The sequence below is a fragment of the Dermochelys coriacea genome, chromosome 11 (genome assembly GCF_009764565.3).
Source record: "Dermochelys coriacea isolate rDerCor1 chromosome 11, rDerCor1.pri.v4, whole genome shotgun sequence".
NCBI lineage: Eukaryota > Metazoa > Chordata > Testudines > Dermochelyidae > Dermochelys > Dermochelys coriacea.
In genome coordinates this window covers 77,785,616-77,807,088 of record NC_050078.2, presented here as the reverse complement: position 1 = coordinate 77,807,088, position 21,473 = coordinate 77,785,616, and the positions used below count along the sequence as shown (strand labels likewise).

The window sequence follows — 21,473 nt, the reverse complement described above, 5'->3', positions numbered from 1 at the left end:
AAGCCCATGACCTGTCCCTGACTTTTACTAAAAATATCCTTGACAAAATGGGGAGCTGCAGGGCAGCTGTGGGGGCTGGCTGGGAGCTCCGAGGCCCCCCACCACCACCGATGGTGGCTCAGAGCTCAGGATACCCCACAGCTCCCGGCTGCCACAGGCAGCAGCGGGACCCTGCAGCTCCCAGGCTTGGCGGGCTGAAGTCACGGAGGTCTTTGGAAGTCACTGATTCTGAGATTTCCACGACCTCCATGACAAAGTCGTAGCCTTAGTAATGAAGGAAATAGTTTTTCTCACAACATGTAATTAGACTGCGGAACTTACTGCCACAGGTTGCTGTTGAGGCCCAGAACATAACACAAACCAAAGACAGATTTAGGGTGACCAGATGTCCTGATTTTATAGGGACAGTCCCAATTTTGGAGTCTTTTTCTTATATTTTTTTTTATATTCTTATATACTTCTTCCTATTACCCCCACACCCTGTCCCGATTTTTCACATTTGCTGTCTGGTCACCCTAGACAGATTGGACTTTTGTATGGCGATCTTGAATATCCAGGGTTATAACAGCTAATGAGTAAACAGTAAAAGAGTATTGGAAGGGAGATAAAACATCTGGCTCCAGGGCTTAATCTCTAGCTATTGGAGACTAGGATGAGATGTCTATAGGGGTAGATTATCCCATATCTGCCTTTGCAGGATTCTTCTGAAGGCCGTGGTGCTGCCCGCTGCTGGAGACAGGACACTGGGCTGGATGGACAGTGTGTCTGATCCAGTCTGGCTGTTCCCTTTTCTCTCACCATTTTCCAGTTCATGTTTACTTTTTGACTACTTTTCTCCCTTGTGTCACTGTCCCCCTTTCCCTCTCTCTGCCAGCCCACTCCTCTGCTTCTTTCTGCTTTATTCTCCCCCAGGCTCCATCATGAGAGGTCTGTCTTCTCCTCTTCCCCACTTATGGTCACTACCCTGGGGTCTCTCTTCTCCTATGCACTTAGCCAAGCCCCTCTCCTCTTGGGTGTGTCTCCCCTTTTCATCACTGCCACCTCTCTGGGGGCCAGTTCAACTGCCATCTGGGTTAGAGCATATCTTGCCTCAGCTGTTTCCTCATGCTATGGCTGGTTACCCCTCTCGACTGGGCAGAATGGTGCCATTGTCTCTCCTCTTCATGTTTTGCAGCTGACATTATGGTAGACTACAGCCATGTGGAGTGCACTTTGTCAGTCATGCAGGTGCTGAAACACTTCCAGGAGAAATTCCTGGAGCATGTGGCCCAGGAGATCAGTTACTGAGGAAGAGAAGAGAGAGGGAGGGGAAGTGAGATGCCTGAAACCTTCAATTCAGAGCTTATTGTCCCTGGGAGAGAACTTGCACCCTGGGGAGGTCAATACAGTTATGCCTGCTGATATTAACGCAAATGAATGGAATAAGCTTGTGAAAATAATAGAGCTGGTTGAATTTACTGGGTGAAGAGTAAATTTGCTAAAAATGCATTTTTGGGGGCATCAAAACTACTCCTGAATTTGGGGCAAAGTCAGCAAATAGCTTCACCTAAAACAAAACAATACCGAAAACAAAAAGTTTGGAAATATCAAAACTGTTTTGAAAAAAATTGAAATATTTTGACTCAACATTTCCTTTTGAAAAGGTCATTGTGATTTGACATTTCATTTCGTTAATGTTGGTTTCGCTTTGACATTCAAAATGATTCATTTTGACCTGAATGAATTTTTTTTTAAATTTGTTTAGTCACCAAAAAAATTCAGTTTTGGTTCGAAATGAACGAATTTTTTTTTTAAAATATTCTGGTTCAGCCACTGAATCTAAAAATCCATTCTTCACTCAGCTCTAGAAGTACAGGTAGAGTTTGCTCTACCTGGTTGGACCAGTGAACCAGGTGGTCTGATATCTTGCACCTGTGTCAGACCAGGAAGATGAACCCTCCCACAATGCATCTGATCAGTTGCGTAGTGTGACACATAGAGGAAACTATTCTTCCTAAATCCCAGTAAAGCAAATAATAAACCGACTTGTATAAGAACTGGAGCTGGTAAATGAACACACTTCAGGTGCAAGCTAAACACAACAGCATGCCTCTCTGAAACAGAGTCATTTAAAGAAATATACCAGATTAAAGTATAATCATGGATTCATGCAATATTATTTCTCTGATATATTTCTGCTGCACGTCAGATGCGAATCTGCCCACAGAAATGCTGGGTCACTACTCTCAGTGTATTTACTTCCTATGTTGCCCTTGTTCTTGCACTTGACATCAAGTCCTGTGTCTTGCGCTGGCTGCCAGCTGATTTCCAAGTGAAATTCAAGGTGGTAGTTTGCCCTAATAAACCTGACCTGCTTTGGATTCTGTCTACATGAGAGGCTGCCTCTCTCCCATGTGATACTGCAGCAGATATAGTCTCCGAGAGTTTGGAGCTGGCAAACCCTCCAGATAAAAATGGGAGAACACCCTAACATGGGCCTACCCCAATTTTACCTGGAGGATATGTCTGCTCAGAACTCTCAGGGCCTGAACCTTCTGCAGCACCACATGGGAGAGAGGCGGCCTCTCAAGTGTCAAGTTTTGTCCTGAGACGACAGTGTGTCATAAAAGATACTGGCCACAGGGCCTGGTGAGCCAAGACAGGACCTGCTGATGTTCTTACACACACTTTGTCTACTTGTTCAGGCCAAAATATTCAAATTCAAGTGCCTAAAGTCAGACACCCAGATCTGGATTTAGATACCAAAATAAACCTGGCCTGATTGGATATTTGCAACTGTAAAGAAAATACTTACATTCCTTTGTCTAGTGTGACGCTCCAGAAGGGCCTGGAATACTGTCGGAAGGTGCAAAGAGCCGATGGCTCATGGGAAGGGTGTGTAATGTTATGCAGTTATGGGGTACTGTAGTGAATTCCAAGTATAATGGGTGTTGGGGGCCATCAGACTGACTGTCAGGACCAAACAGATTTCCCAAGGAAGAACTGATAAGCATACAGTCAGGAAAGTGTAAATCCGCACTGACAACAAGCATCCAGATGTGCAGTTTACGGGAGCACAGAGCAGTGCCCGCAGAGGAGGGAGCTGGGATCCATCCTTTCCCACCCAATGGAGAGGCTCCTTCCTAGTGGTTGCTCTAAGTGCTGCGCAGGGGGCAGAGAGGAAGCAGCAGTGGCTCTTGGAGCAACTGGCAAATTGCATGTCCCGAGAGGAGATGGCTGCTTTGTGTGCGTTGCAGTGAAGTGTAACATTTATACAGCAGCAGCTCATTCCATGGCGCAGAGCCCCTGTGAGCTAGGTGCTGCTAGCTCCACATTACAAATGAGAGCAGAGGTGAACTGACTTGATTAATACCACTGTTAAAATCCAAAGTCAGGGCTGACCCGAGCTCCTTGCTGTCAGTTCCCTGTGTAGTGCACTGGAACAGACTGCCTTCTGGATCTCCTCCATCCTGCAGGGCTCGCCAATCTGTCACTTCCGCCTGCCTAGCCGCTGGGAGGCAGAGCCAGCTCTGTCCATGGGGCCAGGATCCCAGGTGTTATTGAGAGGTTCAGCACGTCTGGAGAATGTAAAGTGACCACATGGTGCAGGTGAGAACACACCTCACTCACACTCACAACTTAAATTATTTCTGTAAGCTTTGACGTAAGGGAAGGTCAAAGGAATTCTTCCCAAGTTCAATGAACGTGCTTGGGACTCGCCTGGGACGACCTGTAAAGATGCCCTGCCCTCTGCGGCCGATTTGCAATGCAGCACTGCCATCTACGGGACATGCTGGGGAACATGGCACTGATAGGAGCTGCCCTCGGATTCCCACGAGTTGGGCGGGGCGCTACTCCCTCTCTTATCTGGCAACCTGATCAGTGGAACCAACATGGCTGGACGCCCCCACAACCTGTCATAGGAAGGGTCTTGGAGCAGAGCATTGAAGGCAAGCCGCAGAACAACTGCACTCCAAGGCACAAAGAGCAGAGCCGAGCCATTGCTCTTAACTCCCCACAGAACAGCTGGGAACACAAGGTTCTGGCGCTATCTGAGTGCACAGCCTGAATTGGAAGCAACGGAAGAGGTCAGAAAGCAGTGGGGCCATGAGCACAGGAAGTTACCTTCTTGGACAGTTTTAACACACAGCACCATCCCGTATCTATGTTTAAGTTGCTAAGATCCACAAAAGTATTTAGGCACATAACTCCCTTTGAAATCAGTGGAAGTTAGGCACCTGAATAGCTCTGAGGATTTGGGCCTAAGTGAACAAGTTTGGCGGGTCACTTAGAAGTCCTAGTCATAGAGGGACTTATCTGCTTTGTGTGAATCTAGAGAAACAAGGTGTGGGGCTAGTCGACCTGGCAGAGAGCAGAAAAATGGAGAATTCTTCTTAAGCTATTGTCTTGGCTTGTGAATTTAAATCCTGTGTTGGAGGGAGACCCCAACGCTTCCTTTGTAGTCAGTAAATATGGTGTGGGTGTAGGATCTGGAACTTGAGCACATGACAAACTGTGCCTGAGTTTCACTGGCCCCTTAGTTCTCCTCATCCTGCCTCATCAGATGAATTGTATTGCTTGATCGCAGATTACAGGAGAAGTTTCCATGTGTGTTTTGGCGTGTGATCAAATAACTCATATTTGATGCCTTTCCTTTTATCTCCCATACTCCATATCCTGGCTCCTGTACTCATGGAGCTACGAGCTATTCTTTTCACTATTATTGAGTTATTTAATTATGTGGAACATATAATGGTTCCTGGATCTGACCCAGTCTGGCAGCTCCAGGAGTGTGCACCTGAGGGGCCCTGGGATATGACGTGATCCTCTCTGTGCTGTATTGAGCAATATTAGCATGTTCTTTAGCAAGGATGTAGAAGCTGGATTTCTCAAAGAGTAGGGTGTGTTTCAAAGTTCTAAATCAAGAAATTCTAGTAGTAGGGCTGTTATATTGACGGAGGATTGTGCAATAATAGACCTGTGCTTTAAGAATTTCCCAGGAGCTGGTTAGCTTGTCCAAATGAAGGCACTTGTCTCTGAGAAAGGAGAATGCTTATAGGGTGCTTGTAACCGGCAGCTGCCATGTCTTTCTTTTCCATGTGACATTTTGCTGTCATGGTGACTGCAGCTCATTACAGAGGGCAAACACACAAATGCATCCGATGAAGTGAGTTGTAGCTCACGAAAGCTTATGCTCAAATAAATTTGTTAGTCTCTAAGGTGCCACAAGTACTCCTTTTCTTTTTGGGCTCTCTTGTGTAGACTTTACTTGTGGTCTTTCTTATTGGTCTTTTCACTGTACTAGAGGAAATCAAGTAAAGCTCTTTAATACAAGTCAGTGTTGTTCTATCATGTCCAATATCTTCCCATTTCTCTGCCTTGTCCCTTCAGAGCTGCATGCAGGGAGGGGGCTCAGGTGTGCCAGTTCTTGGTCTCCAAGCAGATGGAGGATGGTGGCTGGGGAGAGGACAGCGAGTGGCGCAGATACATGCAGAGCCCCACCTCCCAGATCCACAACACCTGCTGGGCCCTGTTGGGGCTCATGGCCATCAGGTAGGAGCACCAACGCCATTTCTCAATGGCAGAACATAAAATAATGGTGTTTTGCTATCGACTTCGGTGGGCCAGGACCTCAGCCCAATTCTTTAGCTATGTGCCTGATGCTCTGATTGCACTATCAGACAGGCAGTTACCAAACTAACCCAACGAACCTCGGTGGAGACATAACCCTTGGTGTCGTCACTGAATGGTCAGTAGAACAAAGTAATAACTGGTGCAGAATAACTAATTGTCTCTAGCACGTTTGCGTCTTCATAATATGATAAACAGTTTTATTTATGAAGCCCCCTGACCACACAAGGTGCTGTACAATGATCTAAAACAATACAATATAGACTGGAACTAATATAATTTTCAACACCCGTCCTTCAAATCAAATCCAGAGTGCAAACTGCATGGGAAGAAGGGAAATGAAGGAGCTGATATTAGTCAGGTTCATCACCTTTGCCAAAGAAGTGTTCTCAGGTGTTTCTCAAAGCTGGGTGGGATGGGCTCAGATAAATGCCTGGGGGAATGACCGCCACCCTCCTTGAGATTAAAATTGTTACAAGTCCCTCATTTTTCTGTGTCCCTCTGTCTCATCAGTGGGGTCCCACTGCACCACACGCATGGGCAAGCTGGACATTTGGATCATGGATGAAGCACTCTACAGGAGCAGGGGTTATGAAATTGTTAAGCAATTGTCATAGTTTTGAAAATGATTCATTGTTCGCTGTCAGACAGGGAAAATGCCCGGGCTACTAGACTATTTTCAGCACCAACTGGCCAGCCGTCCTTTTAGAGAGGAAAGGGCGCGTCAAGATCAGGTACAATTTCTCTTCTCTGAAGTTCTCTACCAAAATGCCACTTTGGTGCAGCAGGGACGGGCACAGGCCCATTTTCCAGAGGAGGGTAATGGAGGAATAGGGAACTCTCCCCTGCAGTTCTCCACAGCTCTGTATCATGCATGAGAACTGCACCTCTCCATCCTGTGCCTTACAGGTACCCAAGTGTTGGGGTGCTGGAAAAGGGGATCAAGGCTTTGACTGACAAGCAGCTGCTCAATGGTGACTGGCCTCAGGTAGATGATGTAGATGTTACAAACGAAAAAACAAAAACCCACATCAAAATACTGTGCTGGGGCTCTCAGCAGTATTTCCCCTCCAAACTGTGAGCCCAAGGCATTATAGTGCTGGATTGGTTTGTCTCTTTTTAGTATGTTAAATTTTCTAGTCCTGGATTGACTTTTCTTGTCAGTCTTCCCTCCTCTTCCTGCTGAATATAACTGAATTCTAAGCTCCATGTACAGTGTCCTCTGTAAACATGTCTGTTTCACAGCAATGCTATCTCTGCTCAATAACCCATTTCACTGGCACATTGCCTTTGTGGAGGGGAGGTTCTTCAGAGCTCTGAACCTTGAAGAATTCCTCATTCTTTCTGTGCTTTACAAAACTACCTGCAAATGCCTTGAGTTGTGGCCACAGGTCTTCTGGCTAATGAGGACTAGATTAGGGGCCTTTCGGAGCCTGTCAGCTCTTCTTCTTTCTCTTTGTTGGCTAATGCAAGGCACTGCCCAGAACAGGAGACCTTTCCTCCCACTTCTAGGCTGACAAACAGTTCTGCCTCTACACTCCTATCTCCCCAGCTGAGTGGTGGAGTCAGAGGGACACTGGAGACCAAAGTGCTGGTAATGATTCAAAGACTGAAAGAACCTGTGTTATCCATGTGTTTGATAGACACACACACTGGATGTGAGACAACTCACTAGCAAAAAAACCTTTGGCCCAAGATGTTCTGGCCATAGAATGTCACCCAGTGTTTCCTGTGTCAAACCCAGTAACCCGTGACTAAGCTAGAAAGAGATAGCCAATCTTGTTTTAAAGACTCCATGTGATGTTGAATTTACTACATCCCTACGTGAGCTGTTCCAGTAGTTAATTTCCTTCACTAACCCAAATTTATATCTTATTTCTAGTGTTAATTTAGCTGATTTCTACTTTCAGCCTTGGTAATCTGGACACAATCAAATACATCCATTTAACACAGCCAAATGTAAGGTTGTACATCTAGGAACAAAGAAAGAATGTCGGACACAATTACAGGATGTGGCACTGTGTCCTGGACTTACTGAAGAGTAACTAGGGGTCATGGAGGAAACCAAGTGAACGAGCTATCAGTGCAATAATGCTGGGACAAAAATGGTTAACGCAGGCCTTGGAAATATAAACAGGAGAAGGATGAAACAGGAGTAGGGAGGTGCTATTACCTCTGCATAAGGCATCGTTGAGACCTTTTAAGAGTCCACACTTTAAAAGGGATGATGAAAAATTGGAGAAGGTTCCGAGTTGAGCCACAAGACTGATCTGAGGTCTGAAAAACATGTCTTCCAATGAGAGACTAAAGGAGCTCAGTCTATTAAACTGGTTGAAGAGAAGGTTGAGAGGTGACTTGATCACACTCTACAAGTACAGATGCAGGGAGAAGATTTCTGATAGTGGAGAGCTTCTTGATGTAGCACACAAGAGCAGAACGAGAGAGAGAGCCTGGCTGGGCTGAAGTTGGTTTCCCCCCAACCATCTCCAGACCCAGCAATCCACCCACCCCTTTGGAAAAACAGCCTTCTCCTGCTGCCAGCTTGCCCTGTAGCTTGCATTGTACCAGTGTGCTGCAGCACTGAAGGTTCAAACCCCAATGATGATGCTCTGTGTGTGTTAATAATTGTATTTAATAGACTTTTAGTTTAGTTTTTACATTCTTAAAAAAAAATAGCTAGGAAATTATACACACACAGTGTAAACTGTTCAAAGAATGTTATTTAGGTTGCAAAGTCAAACACTCAGAAATTGGGAAATGCCAGATCTGCAGTTTTCCATTCAACCTTAATTTCTTACCCTTGTGCGCATGCATTATGGTATGGTCTTTAATTACATGATCACATCTTATCTTACCCACAGGACCCCTGCCTCATTTGGTGCACAGACTGGATGCACAAAGGAGCAGAATTAAGGTTACGTGGGCTAGTGTAAATCTGGCTGTAAACATGTGTCCCGAAGGCAGCCCTGAAAGTGCCCACCACCTCAGTTTCCATCTTGATTCCTCAAATAAACTCAATGCAGCCTTCAAAGTATATCAATAGCCCTTTTTGCATGGCTTCCTTCTTACCAGAATCCCCCCAATGCAGTCCAAACAGTACATTCATCCCAACAGTCCAGCACCAAGTCCAGCTCTAATATCTCTACCTGCCCCAGCACCCAGGTGCAGCTCTGGCTGCTCTCCTCACACCCTAGCTTCCAGGTATGGCTCCAGTGTCTCTCACCACACCTCACCCCAGATCCTCTAGCTTGGGTGTTTCTCCACCCTGTTTCCTTGCCAGGCAAGGCTCCGTCTCTTGGCTGGAGACATCAGTGGATTCACCCCTCCATCACTCCCCAGCCTTCAGCGGCCCTCTGAGTTCAGGTCTCCGGCTCAGGGAGCCAGCAGGCATCTCCCTTTGCTGTTCTCAGCCTTCAGCCCTCTCTAGCTGTGGATTTCTGGCTGGGGGAAGTTTGTAGGTGACCCCTGCCTACCTGTCTGCAGCTTTCACCAGCCTGCTCTGGCTCCACTGCTCACTGGGGAACTGACTGCTCCCCCCTTCAGGGACAGCCCCCCTGAAAGCTCTGCGCCCAGCTCTGCCTCTGAGCTCCCGTTACTCTCTGGGTTCTCTTCCTTTCTGCTCTGGGCTCTCAACTCTCCCTCTCAGGGCAGGTCTACACTACCGCTTAAGTCAATATTACTTACATCACTCCGGGGCGTGAACAAGCCACCCCCCCGAGCGATGTAAGTTACAGCGACCTCAGCAGAGAGAGCTCTCTTGTCGGCATAGAGCATCTTCCCCAGATGCGCTTCAGTGGCACCAAAAAGAAAAGGAGTACTTTGTGGCACCTTGCACCGTGGCATTGGAGCAGCTGCGCCAATGTAGCGCTTCCAGTGTCGACTAGCCCTAAGTTCTCACAGGACTTTGGATTCAGGGTTTGGAACTTCCCTCTCAGGCATCTGATCTCTCATTTATAACTCCAGGGGCAACCCCACCCTTCTCATTACACCAAAGTAGGGTGCACCTGGACTGGAACAGGAGAGCTGAGCCCAATTGCATTTATGTGGGGGCCATATACCTTTTTATACTGGCCTTTCCTAACTGTCAAGTTCTTTCCTTTGCAACCTAAATAACATTCTTTTAATGTAGTTTTGGGGTGCAATCTGCTAAGTATGCTTGTTAGTCAATATTTCTTTTTTAAAATAAAAACACAATCTCCTGACACTTTGTGGTTATAATTTTCTATCAACAAACTTCCATTTAAGATAAAAAGAATGAGGAGTCCTTGTGGCACCTTAGAGACTAACAAATATATATGGGCATAACCTTTTGTGGGCTAAAACCCACTTCATCAGATGCATGCAGTGGAAAATACAGTAGGTGCCACAAGGACTCCTCGTTTTTTTTGCTGATACAGACTAACACGGCTACCACCCTGAAACCTGTCATCATTTAAGATAAGTTACCATGAAAGAAGTCTGTGTCCAGAACACCTTTCTTATCCTTAATTCTCCAGATAGTTTCTCAGAACTATTCCTTTTTTTTTTTTAACGTACATTTGATTTCCTGTAAAAGGGGTTTATTTCTTCAGTCTTGACCACAAGATCAAATACGGCAACTTTAAAGCATCAGTCGATGTCAATACAAACTTGAGCACAGAAAAGAAGTTGGGAAGCTCCTCTATCGCAAATGCAACAGGAGTTAGTGGTTAACAAAAATCCTCAAATCACCTCTTCTGTGAAGCACAGAGCGGGGGTTCTGCTTGCTGTAGCAGGAGTTCCAGCCAAATCCATTGAGATCATAGAATCACAGAAACATAGCGCTGGAAGGGATCTCAAGGTCATTGTGCTGAGGCAGCAGGACCAAGTAGACCTAGACTATCCCTGGCAGGTGTTTGTCTAACCTATTCTTAAAAATTCCGGTGATGGGAATGCCACAACCTCCCTCAGGAACCTATTTCAGTACTTAACTGTCCTTATAGTTAGAAAGTTTTTCCTAATATCTAAACTAAATCACCCTTGCTGCACATTGAATAGATTACTTCTTGTCGTCCTTTTGGAGGACATGGAGAACTATTGATCACTGATCTATTTATAACAGCCCTTAAGATATTTGAAGACTATCAGGTCCTGTCAGTCTTCTTTTCTCAAAGCTAAATATACCCCGTTTTTTTTTTTTAAAACCTTTCCTCATAGGTCATGTTTTCTAAACCTTTTATAATTTTTGTTGCTCTCCTCTGGACGCTCTTCAGTTTTATCCACATCTTTCCCAATATGTGGCACCCAAAACTAGACACAATACTCCAGCCAAGGCCTCACTGGTGTCGAGTAGAGCAGAACAATTACCTCCCATGTCTTAGATATGACACTTTTGTTATTACCTCCCAGAATTATATTAGCCTTTTTTGCAACTGCATCACATTGTTGGCTCGTTTTTCAATTTTTAATCCACTATGCCCCCCAGATCTTTTTCTGCAGTATTACTACCTCACCAGTTATCCCCCATTTTGTAGTTGTCCGTTTGATTTTTTTCCTTCCTAAGTGTAGTACTTGCACTTGTCCTTATTGAAATTCATTTTGTTGATTTCAGACCAATTCTCTAATTGATCAAGGTCTTTTTGTATTCTAATCCTGTTCTCCAAAGAACTTGCAACCCTCCCTGCCTGGTGTCATCCACAAATTTTATAAGCATTTTCTCCACCCCACTGTCCAAGTCATTAATGAAAATATTGAATAGTACCGCACTCAGGACTGAGTCCTGTGGGACCCTGCTTGATACATCCTCCCAGTTTGACAACAAACCATTTGTAACAAACTCTGCACATGGACTGCCTATTGGACTATAACTTTTTTAATTGATTCCAGAAAGACTTTTACAAATCAGCAGCCTCACCATATCTGCTATGAAACTGATCGAAGAACTTTACTCATATATGTATGTATATTGATGTTTTAACCATTCTTTCTTTTTTCTTTTTATTAATAAATCTTAGATTTAGTTAATAAGGATTAGCTGTAAGCATGTATTTGGATGAGATCTGAAATATTCCTTGACCTGGTGGGGAATGTGTCTGGTCCCTTGGATTGATAGAACTTTAAGTACGGTGAACAAGATTCTCCAAAAGAAAAGGAGTACTTGTGGCACCTTAGAGACTAACAAATTTATTTGAGCATAAGCTTTCGTGAGCTACAGCTCACTTCATCGGATGCATCCTTATGCGCAAATAAATTTGTTAGTCTCTAAGGTGCCACAAGTCCTCCTTTTCTTTTTGCGAATACAGACTAACACGGCTGCTACGCTGAAACCGGTGAACAAGATCGTTAGCAATCTCTCACTATACTAGATTTAGCTGCTTGGATAGGAGCCAAAGGCTGGATTGCTTAAAGGGGACTGCATTTTGGCTTTTGGGTAATCAGTGTGGTATTACAAACACTGTTTTGTTACTGGCTTGATGAATCTAAATATAGAATAAACTGCCATTTGTGGGGATTGTCTGCCTTATTCCTTGCAGTTTGCCCTGAATAAGCATTCTCAGTGTGGCCCCTCTGAGCACCATGGGCATGGGTGGATTTCCTTAAGAAAACTCAGTAACTGGCTTGGTGGCTTTTATCCAGATTCAGCAGGGCTCACTGGCAGGGCTCCTCTTTACCATATGGCTGGGAGTACTGAGAGTAAGAAGAGCCTTTCGCACCAGACAGCTGGTACATTTCTGATGGCGAGTCGGGGAATCGCCCAGATATTAATTCCCCTGACACAACAACAAGGGAGGTAACAAACACCCAGGTGAGCGTTGAACAATCATCAACAACCATCGTCTAGCGAGGGAGTTACAATTCAATGACTCACTTGCACAAGGCCACACCAGGGGAATTACTTAGCCTTGCCTGGTTTTTCAGCAATGCCCACCAGACATATCTGGACTTGTGTTCTCCAAGCACATGACTGAGGAAATAAAAGAGGAGATAGAGGCTGCACGGTTTGTCCTGTCTCCTCCCTCACCCATGCTGAAGTCAATGAGAACGCTGGACATAGGCACCAAGTCTAGGGCTGGAGCACCCATGGGGAAAAATTAGTGGGTGCTCTGCACCCACCGTCAGCCAAGCTCCCCTCATCCCCCCCCCCACCACCACCACCACCTCCTCCTCCTCCTCCTCCCACCCTGAGCATGCTGTGGCCCCACTCCTCCACCTACCTTCCAGCGCTTCCTGCCTGGCCACCGCCAAACAGCAGTTTGGCAGCCTTAGCACACTCCAGGAGGGAGGGGAAGGAGCAGGTACATGGCGTGCTCAGGATAGGAGGTGGGGAAGAGGCGGGGCCAAGGATTAGGGGAAGGCGTTGGAATAGGGTCAGGGAGGAGGCACAGGTGGGGCAGGGACTTTGGGGAAGGGGTTGCAATGGGGGTGGGGCAGGGCCTCAGGGAAAGGGTGGAGTGGGGGCGGGGCCAGGGGTCGAGCACCCATGGGAAAGAGGGGAAGTTGGCCCATATGATGCTGGAGCTGAGGAGATGGGTCCCCAGGCTAACAGGGAGAGCCTGCGCACGAAAGACTGTGACCAACCTGCAGTATCGGGGGGGGGGGGGGTCCAGATATTGCCTGGTCTAATAAGGCTGAGAATTTAGACTGCATGGTTATCTTTTATTTTGCTTTGGTAACTACTTTGACTCCTTGCCTATGCCTTATAATCACTTAAAATCCATCTTTTGTAATCAATAGCCTTATTCTAATATTTATCCTCACCCGTGAGTTGGACGGGAACGTTTGGTCAATCTGCTCAGGTTACAAAGGCTGGTGTATGTCCCCTTCCCATTGACGGAGCGGTGAACCAATTAATAAACTTTCATTGCTCGCCACAGGGTCTTGAGCCGCGCAAGAGGGTATATTGCGGTGGCCCAAGGCCGGGACCCGGGGGGATTTGGCTGGGGGAACCGGGGGGCTCTGTGTGATGGGCCGGTGCCTGCGGGGGCCTTGGGGCAAGCGGCTGGGTGCGGGGCTCCACCTGGGGCCCTTCTGCGGGGGACCAGCACCGGGCGGGCTTTGCGGCTCGTCACCAGGAAGGCCTTGTGAGAGCGGAGCCAGGGCCCTGCGCGGAGCGCTCCCGGGGGGCCCAGGCTGCACCCGGGGGGGATCCCGTCACACTCGGCTGAGCGCTGGTTTCGGGGTGCATCTGGGCCGACTCTCCCCTCGAGCCGGCTGGCGAAGAGGCTGCATGCTGGGGAGCCGCCTGGGGCCCGCGGTTTGCGGGGTGAAGGTAAAAGTGTTCGGGGGGTGGCAGGGAGGGGCCTGGCCACGCGTTGGGGGCGGGGGTCTGAGGGCTCCGCTGGCCCCCGGTTCGCGGCAGGCTGCGAAGCTCGCAGAGGCGTTGCCCGGGGCGGGCTGAGGGCGGGCGCTAGCGGGGGGGGCGGGGCTTCGGGGCCAGGCCGATGGCGGGCGTCTCCTGGGGGGCCGAGCGCGGGGCGTTTCTCTGGGAGCTGTGGGGGGAAGGGGCCCATGAGTCCCGCCACGCGGGGTGAACGGGGCGGGCGGGGGCGGGGGCGGGGCCGGGCTGGCGGGGCAGGCGGGGGCGGGGCCGGGCTGGCGCTGAGGGGCAGGCGGGGGCGGGGCCGGGCTGGCGGGGCAGGCGGGGGCGGGGCCGGGCTGGCGCTGAGGGGCAGGCGGGGGCGGGGCCGGGCTGGCGCTGAGGGGCGGGGCAGGCGGGGGCGGGGCCGGGCTGGCGGGGCAGGCGGGGGCGGGGCCGGGCTGGCGCTGAGGGGCAGGCGGGGGCGTGGCCGGGCTGGCGCTGAGGGGCAGGCGGGGGCGGGGCCGGGCTGGCGCTGAGGGGCGGGGCAGGCGGGGGGCGGGGCCGGGCAGGCGGGGGCGACGCGGGGCAGGCGGGGGCGGGGCCGGGCTGGCGGGGCAGGCGGGGCGGGGCCGGGCTGGCGCTGAGGGGCGGGGCCGGGCTGGCGCTGAGGGGCGGGGCAGGCGGGGGCGACGCGGGGCAGGCGGGGGCGGGGCCGCGCTGGCGCTGAGGGGCGGGGCAGGCGGGGGCGGGGCCGGGCTGGCGGGGGCGGGGCCCGCCGCGATTGGCCGGCGGCGCGTGGGCCCACGTCTGCCGAGCCGGGGAGCCGCGCGCCCGGGGTCTGGGCCGCCAGAGGCTGCGGGGCGGCCGCGAGATGGGGCACGAAAGGTGAGTGTGTGGCCGGGGCGGGGGGGGGGGTATCTCTGCGAGAGCGCGCGCATCTCTGCGGGTGTGTCTGTGCGTCTCTGCATGACCCTGACCGGTGCCGTTGCTGCCCCCGGTTGTAGCCTGTTTCTGTTCCAGCGGCTCCCGGAGGAGGCAGTCGGGCCGAGCCCCGTGCTCGGAGCTGTACGGCTCTGTGTAATGCTGCACAGCACGGTGCCCGCAGTAACTGGTCCATGCAGTGCAGCACCCGCCCGGCAGCAGGGGCCAGGGCGCTGAGGAATTCAGAGACATTTTAAATCCATGAACTGCCAGCAGGGAGGGAGGTGAGAGAGCGGCCACCCCTCTGCAGCGACCAGTCCCCAGGGGCCGATGGGAAGCTCTCCGAGAACGGGGCGCTCTGGTTGCTGCGAGGACAGAGTGGGGTGGGAAGGTGCCAGGAAAGGGGAGCGCTCTCCGAAGTAGCCCCCTGTATGGGACCAGTTGAGGGTCTGTCAGGTGCTTGTTTTGACAGCACGGTGGGCCGTGCTCAAAGCCAAGCAAAATGACGTTGGCCCAGCTGTTGCTCCGAGGGCTTTGCTTGCTCCTTCGTTCTTGTTGTTTTGCAAAATCTAAGTGATGGCAGCCAGCTCGTGGCTGAGTGCAGAGCTCTCTGGGTTCTCACCTCTATTGCTAATGCTGCAGCAGGCGTCTGCACTGGCCCTGCACGGCCCAGGGCACTGACAGCCTGATGCTCGGAGCCAGCAATGCTTGGTGACACGCCCGGGATTTGTCTGGTTCCCTGTGGTCTCTCCAGGTGTTTGCGGAGAAGGGGCGGCCCGTATAAAACAGAACCTGCGACTGACCTCACCCGCTGGCGACTGAGCAATGAAGAGGGGCGGCAGAGTTGGCGCTATCTGGAGGCTGATGAGGAATGTGAGAGAGAGCAGAGCGGGCTGGAGGCTCACTGCCTAGGCTTGGACACGGTGGGTGGCTGATCTTCATTCACAGCACAGTGTTTGCCAAGACTGGGAAGGGGGCACCCACCTGAACCCTATACTCTTATGGCTGTCTGTAATTCCCCTATTTCTGCCATTGTCTCCTGCCCCCAAATGTTGAGTTGTTGTCTCTGAAGCAAGGCTTCTTTTCAGTGACTGTCTTGGATTCACATGATTGCTAATTCTACAGGGCAGGCACAGGTAATGCCGGCATCAGGGGCAGCATTTGCAATCCCATGCCAACCTGTCTGTATTGGTTACTGGGGAAGAGGGGAAGTGTCACAGCCCCCTGCAAGGGGGCATCTTACAGACCTGGGACCAGAATCCGCTGGCTCTTCCATGCCTGGAGCCCTGGAATCTGGCCTCTGAAAATATGGGGAGAGACTGTTTGCCCTGCTCTTTCCCTGCCTGCTGACCCATGCTGGGCTAGGCAGGCCTGGTCCTCACTGTGGATCATGCGCTGAATGACTCAGAAGGTGCTTCAAGGCAGCAAGCGCCTTGCTTGTATCCACACTCCTCCTCTGCTTCCCTCCAACGCCCCCTTCATCCCTACGCGTGTGTCACACGGTTGCTCTGTTCTGGATTTGGTGTCCGGTTGCTGGTGTTGCTACTAAGCATTGTGTGAAAGGCCAATGCAGTGCAGGCCATGGGGGAGGTATATGTACCCGGATTACCCATGGGATTGCAGTGCCACCATATTCCACAGCACAAGGCACGTGATTCCTCCCCTGCCCTTCCTGCACCAGCTAGCGTGGTGCTGGGAGCCTGCTGGTGTCTTGGCCGCTGGCCATTCCTTGTGCGTGAGCTGGAGCATTGCTCTTTTAATTTGTGTCTGTCCCCGCTCCTCTTCCTTTCTTTGCAGAGTAAGTTCTTCAAGGCCTTGCCCCAAGCCTGCACAGCCCAGGAAGCAGTGCTGAATGGGATGAAGTTTTACTCTGGCCTGCAGGCGGAGGATGGGCACTGGGCCGGTGACTACGGGGGGCCTCTCTTCCTGCTGCCAGGTACGATGGATGAAACGGCTGCGCCGTGTGCTCTGAGCGTCAGCACTTCCCTACAGAGTTACCTGCCTAGGGATGGGATAGCGGGTGCCAAGCAGGGTCCAGCAGCGTGGCCAGGGTCTGTGGGGTCCGTGGCTCTTTGCTTAGCTGTCTGGGAATGATTCAGGGTCGGGCGCTGTTGCAGGCCTGGGCAGGGCGGCGTCTTGTCATTCCCCAGCGCACTGGGCACTAAACCTTAGTGGTCAATCATTTCCCCAACTAGTGACCTAGGAAATGCCACGGCTGCATTGCACTACAGTTAATCCCCAATGAACGTGTCTTTAATAATCAGCTGGCGTCTGTTGTGAAGCACCAAGAACTACCTAGCAAGTTAAATCCCCTGTCTGGTTTTGCCGAATGTGTGTGTGTGTGTTGTGGGGGGTCCTTTGGTGCAGTTCTGACCCCAACAGCCTGTTCCACCGTGGGGGCTGAAAACGGGGATGCTAGGGAATGTCATGTGGTTGTTACATGCAGATGTGCATTCTGTCTGGATGGCCCTGATGACACTTTTGGGTTCCAGCAGACGATGACCTTGGAGTCATTTAGCCTTGGGCTATAGCTGCTCCCTGTTAGCTATAAGTGCAGTGCTTACTTGGGACTCCTAGCTACAGTGATTTCTCGTGTCCTGTGCTGACCATGAAGAGGACACATGCTTCTCTGAACCAACTAGAGTGTCCCAGTGGCTGAAATCGGGGGTGGTTTGTCCTAAAGGGCGGACTGTTTTGTCTAACAGGTTTCCTGATCACCTGTCACGTTGCCAAGATCCCACTGCCAGAAGGGTACAGGAGGGAGATGGTGCGTTACTTGCGCTCGGTGCAGCTCCCGGATGGAGGCTGGGGCTTGTGAGTAGCAGAGAAGCTCCTTCTTCTTGCCGCGTTGAGCGGGTTGTGTGTTCCAGACTCGGTTGATCAGAGGAATGGTTCCTATCTCTCTGTCCCTGTACTAAACAGCCAGTGAAAATGGTATCTCAGAAATCTCAGAAGCCCCTCGCAAGCACAAAAACCAGTTCCATTCCTGAGATGTCTGCCTCGCGTATTGTTAATCTGCTCTAATACATCTAATACATAATATATCTCAGACATTATTGCCAGGCATTAGGTCCTGCTCCACCTGCTTTGTGCTGCCCGTCACTAGCCCACCCTGGGTCATGGCATTCCTGGGGGGGCGCAGAGCAGCTGTAGTGGCTCAAGGTGTGTTAGTGGGGTGGGCTGGCTGGGTCATTAAATACACTCAGGGAAGGAGAGCACAGAAACCAGAGCGAGGGGAGCCTTCCAGCAGGCAGGGATGGACTGCCGGGAACATTGCTGGGGTGGTGTCAGGGGTTGGTCTGCAGAGGCATTGTGCCTGTAGCCCTTGTAACGTGCATTCTGTCTTGGCTTCACTGGAGAAGAATGTCTTTCCCGTCTGTAGGAGGAGGGTCTGTAATCAGAGGCCTTGGTGAAAGGGAAAGAAATCATGGTAGAAACGTACACTTGCACTGCCAGCTCTCTGCCACTGTTTAGGCAGGTTTCCCTATTCCAGTGAAGGAGAGAGGGACCCGGGGGAGCACTAAGAAATGAGGGAGAATGTTCAAAACTGGCTCATTTTCAGTGTGTCTCACCTTCAACCGATTAAACAAAATCAATGAAATCCCACCAGCCCCCAAGCGGGCCCCTGGGAGAAAAACACTCTGATTTCATTATCAAATAAAGCCCCACTTCATCGGCATTTCCAGCAACGCGACGGTGGGGGTTTCAAAGTACTTGGTGTTGGTGTCGTTCTGCTCCCCCTTGGCTTGACGAGAGCGCTTGCCCCTGGCTTCAGCGGGGACAGGCTAGGCCATGGCTGAGTGCTTCTGAAGCTCCCGCCCCTGCCGCAGCATCCAGAGCTTGGCCTGGTGCTCCCTTACATGTGGGAAATGGCTCTGAGCTCTGCTGAGTGGGAGACTGCTGGTGCTGCAGTGCCATGGAGGCCAGCATGTGGCGTGACCAGAGCCCTTCTTCACCATGGGGAGACCTCTAGCGTGAGGGACCGGGAGCATTTCCTTCCCTTTTCCCGGCACCATGGCCCAGGGTGGTTGCTTTTCGGTTAGTTTGCCCAGTTAGCTTTAATCCCCTGCTTAGGTTTGCCCCAGTAAAACCAGTCTCGGTTGATTGCACAAGCGCTCAGCCACGTCTGACTTCCTCCCTCTCTGTATGTGGCAGGCACGTGGAAGACAAATCGACAGTGTTTGGCACAGCACTCAACTACACGTCCTTGAGGATCCTGGGGGTTGGGCCAGATGACCCTGACCTCGTGAGGGCTCGGATCAACCTCCACAGCAAAGGTCAGCATGTGGCTGGAGCTCTCTGGCATCCTGTCCTCTCACCCCAGCAGCCATAGGGCTGGGACTGTTGAGAAGGGCTTGCCCAGCTTTGAAGGGGTGAGTGGTAGGCGAGGGGACGTGTGGCCAGAGTGGTGTGAGCCTTTACAATGGCTTGTCCTCGGCTGCATGGCAGCATGTGCAGTTCGCACATTAGTTTCTGCCCTGCCGCCCCTAGCTTCTCCCAGCTTGGCCTGGCTGTCACGGCACGTGGGCCATGTCATAGCTTATGCCACATCCTGCTGTGTCAGCACCCTGCAGCGCTTACCTTCTGGGGTGATGGTGAAACCTCAACTTCTTCACCGGTTGCAGACACTTCCGTTTGGGAGGCAGGTCCATCTCTGCAAACATCTGGTCCATCTCTCAGCAGTCGGTTGTGGGTTAAATCGCCATCTCCAGCACCCCTCACGTGGCTTAGCTTCACTACATGGCTCCATGACACGATGCTGAGTGGTCTTACCAGCTGCACCTTGTACAGAAAATGTGCCTTTCCCACATGTCGTTTCTGAGTGGCTATCTGTCGGTGTGCAGTGCCCTTTGTGTGCCTGCAACTCTCCAGGGCCCCGGCCTGCCACACGACCAAACCAGGATTCAGGAGCCTCTGTTCATGCCCTGTCACGTGGTAAGGTCCGTGTCCCCAGGCCCCTGTAGCTGCCATCAGAGCCCAGATCTGTGTCTGTCTCTCCAGGTGGTGCTGTGGGAATCCCGTCCTGGGGGAAGTTTTGGCTGGCCGTCTTGAACGTTTACAGCTGGGAGGGAATGAACACGCTGCTCCCTGAGCTGTGGTAGGTGCTATTCTGTATCTGCAGAGTGTATTAATTTTCAGTCCCAAGCTGCAGCCCCATCCCCTCACAGCAGCACCTAACAGAGAGCCCGACGCTGAACACAAGGGACCCTGAGAGCAATCTCCGACCTGCACAGTCCCCCATTCTCCTGCTCAGCCTGGACCAGCAGGCTTCAGGCATAGAAACCAGGCACCATTCCTGCCAGGACCTGGAGCACAGGGGATATGCTGGGGCGTGGGCTGATGGGGGAGGGATGTTCTGTTGATGACCTTCCCTCCCCCATCCACGCTCGAGCTCCAGCCTTCCTGCCCTCTCTGCCAGCCTCCAGACCCACACCTTGCGCTCGCCTCAAGTCCCTCCCTCCTGGGGCTGAAGCCTGTGCTGGGTGCTGACATGGTTCCTCCCCATTTGGCATGCCATGGCTGTCCCCGCCCTGGAACTGGAGTGCCGCAGACTCCCCCAGCGCTCAGGGACAGCTGGTGCCCGAGCTGTCTGTGGGGCTGGGAGCAGTGTGAGGTGAGGGAGTTCAGCCATCTGGCTGATTACAGGGAAACTAGCCAGTGTCCCTGTAATGTTCCCTGTAGGAGAAGATGTTTATTCCCCTGCACCTCCCTCTGGACCCTGTTAACACGCACCGCAGGGAATCAGATGCAGTCTGTTGGCAGAGGACCCGCCCAGGATAACAGCCTTGCTGCGTTGCTGGGAGATCCCAGAACGCTTTCCTTGGGCTGGAGGAGACAGTCTCCTGGCTCCAAACGAGGGCTCCGGCTTGTCTCCCAGCTCCCCAGGAGCATGGAGCAGTGATCACCTGGGGTCTGCACATTGTCCTGTAAGGCTGCTCTGATGCTGAGGCAGCAGCTATCTTGGCCCCCGAGTGTCTCCTGGGCACATTACCCCTCTGACTGCCCCACAGCCCTGTCCTTAGCTGTGTCCGTGCCCCTGCGACCCTCCACTCCCCAACCCGCACACTGCCGACAGCGTCCCTCTGTTGTGTGACAGGCTGCTCCCGACCTGGATGCCAGCCCACCCCTCCACGCTCTGGTGCCACTGCCGCCAGGTGTACCTGCCGATGAGCTACTGCTACGCCACGCGCCTGACTGCCGAGGAGGATGAGCTTGTCCAGAGCCTCAGACAGGTAAACGAACTCCCTGAGCGCCCACTCCGCTCCTCACCCGGGTAACGGTGGCCTAGAGACCCATCCTGCCATGGCCCAGCTGTGTCTAGTCGCATGGACCCGAATCTCCTCATTGGACCGAAATCCCAGGCCCTGCAGCACCTGGTGGTGCTTTGTTGGAGATTCCTGTGGGCTCGCTGTGATGTGATCCCACGTCGGCCCCTTGTTCCCCCATCCCACCAGAGTTTCTGGGTCTTCCCCTCTGCCTGGGCACTAGCCACGACAGCCCTGAGCCATGTCCCAGCAGCCCCGTGTCTGACACCTCCGTTCCTCATGCTGCCTCGTCTCTGTTGCCAAAGAGGAGCTCTGGGGTGGGAATCTCCCCCCGTTGTCTGTGGCGAAGACTTTGGCAAGCCTGCCACTTGGCCTCTCTGATTGTTCTGTTCGCTCCCTGCTGCTCTAGCAGGGCCAGC

General features: G+C 51.7%; 1 protein-coding gene and 1 long non-coding RNA gene across 2 annotated transcripts in view; one reads left to right on the top strand and one right to left on the bottom strand.

Annotated features, from left to right (window-relative positions):
* LOC122458221 overlaps window positions 1-12,910 on the bottom strand; it is a 32,738-nt gene extending 19,828 nt beyond the window's left edge. Inside the window, exon 1 of the long non-coding RNA XR_006278136.1 lies at window positions 12,783-12,910. This is a non-coding gene — a long non-coding RNA (uncharacterized LOC122458221). The remainder of the gene's footprint in view (window positions 1-12,782) is intronic.
* Window positions 12,911-14,631: 1,721 nt separating this feature from the next.
* Window positions 14,632-21,473, top strand: part of LSS (lanosterol synthase) — a 28,188-nt gene continuing 21,346 nt past the window's right edge. Inside the window, exons 1-7 of the mRNA XM_038422559.1 lie at window positions 14,632-14,752; window positions 15,543-15,711; window positions 16,586-16,724; window positions 17,494-17,602; window positions 18,944-19,065; window positions 19,790-19,886; window positions 20,886-21,021. Of these exons, the coding sequence (XP_038278487.1) occupies window positions 14,739-14,752; window positions 15,543-15,711; window positions 16,586-16,724; window positions 17,494-17,602; window positions 18,944-19,065; window positions 19,790-19,886; window positions 20,886-21,021 (786 nt within the window). The 5' untranslated portion in view covers window positions 14,632-14,738. The remainder of the gene's footprint in view (window positions 14,753-15,542; window positions 15,712-16,585; window positions 16,725-17,493; window positions 17,603-18,943; window positions 19,066-19,789; window positions 19,887-20,885; window positions 21,022-21,473) is intronic.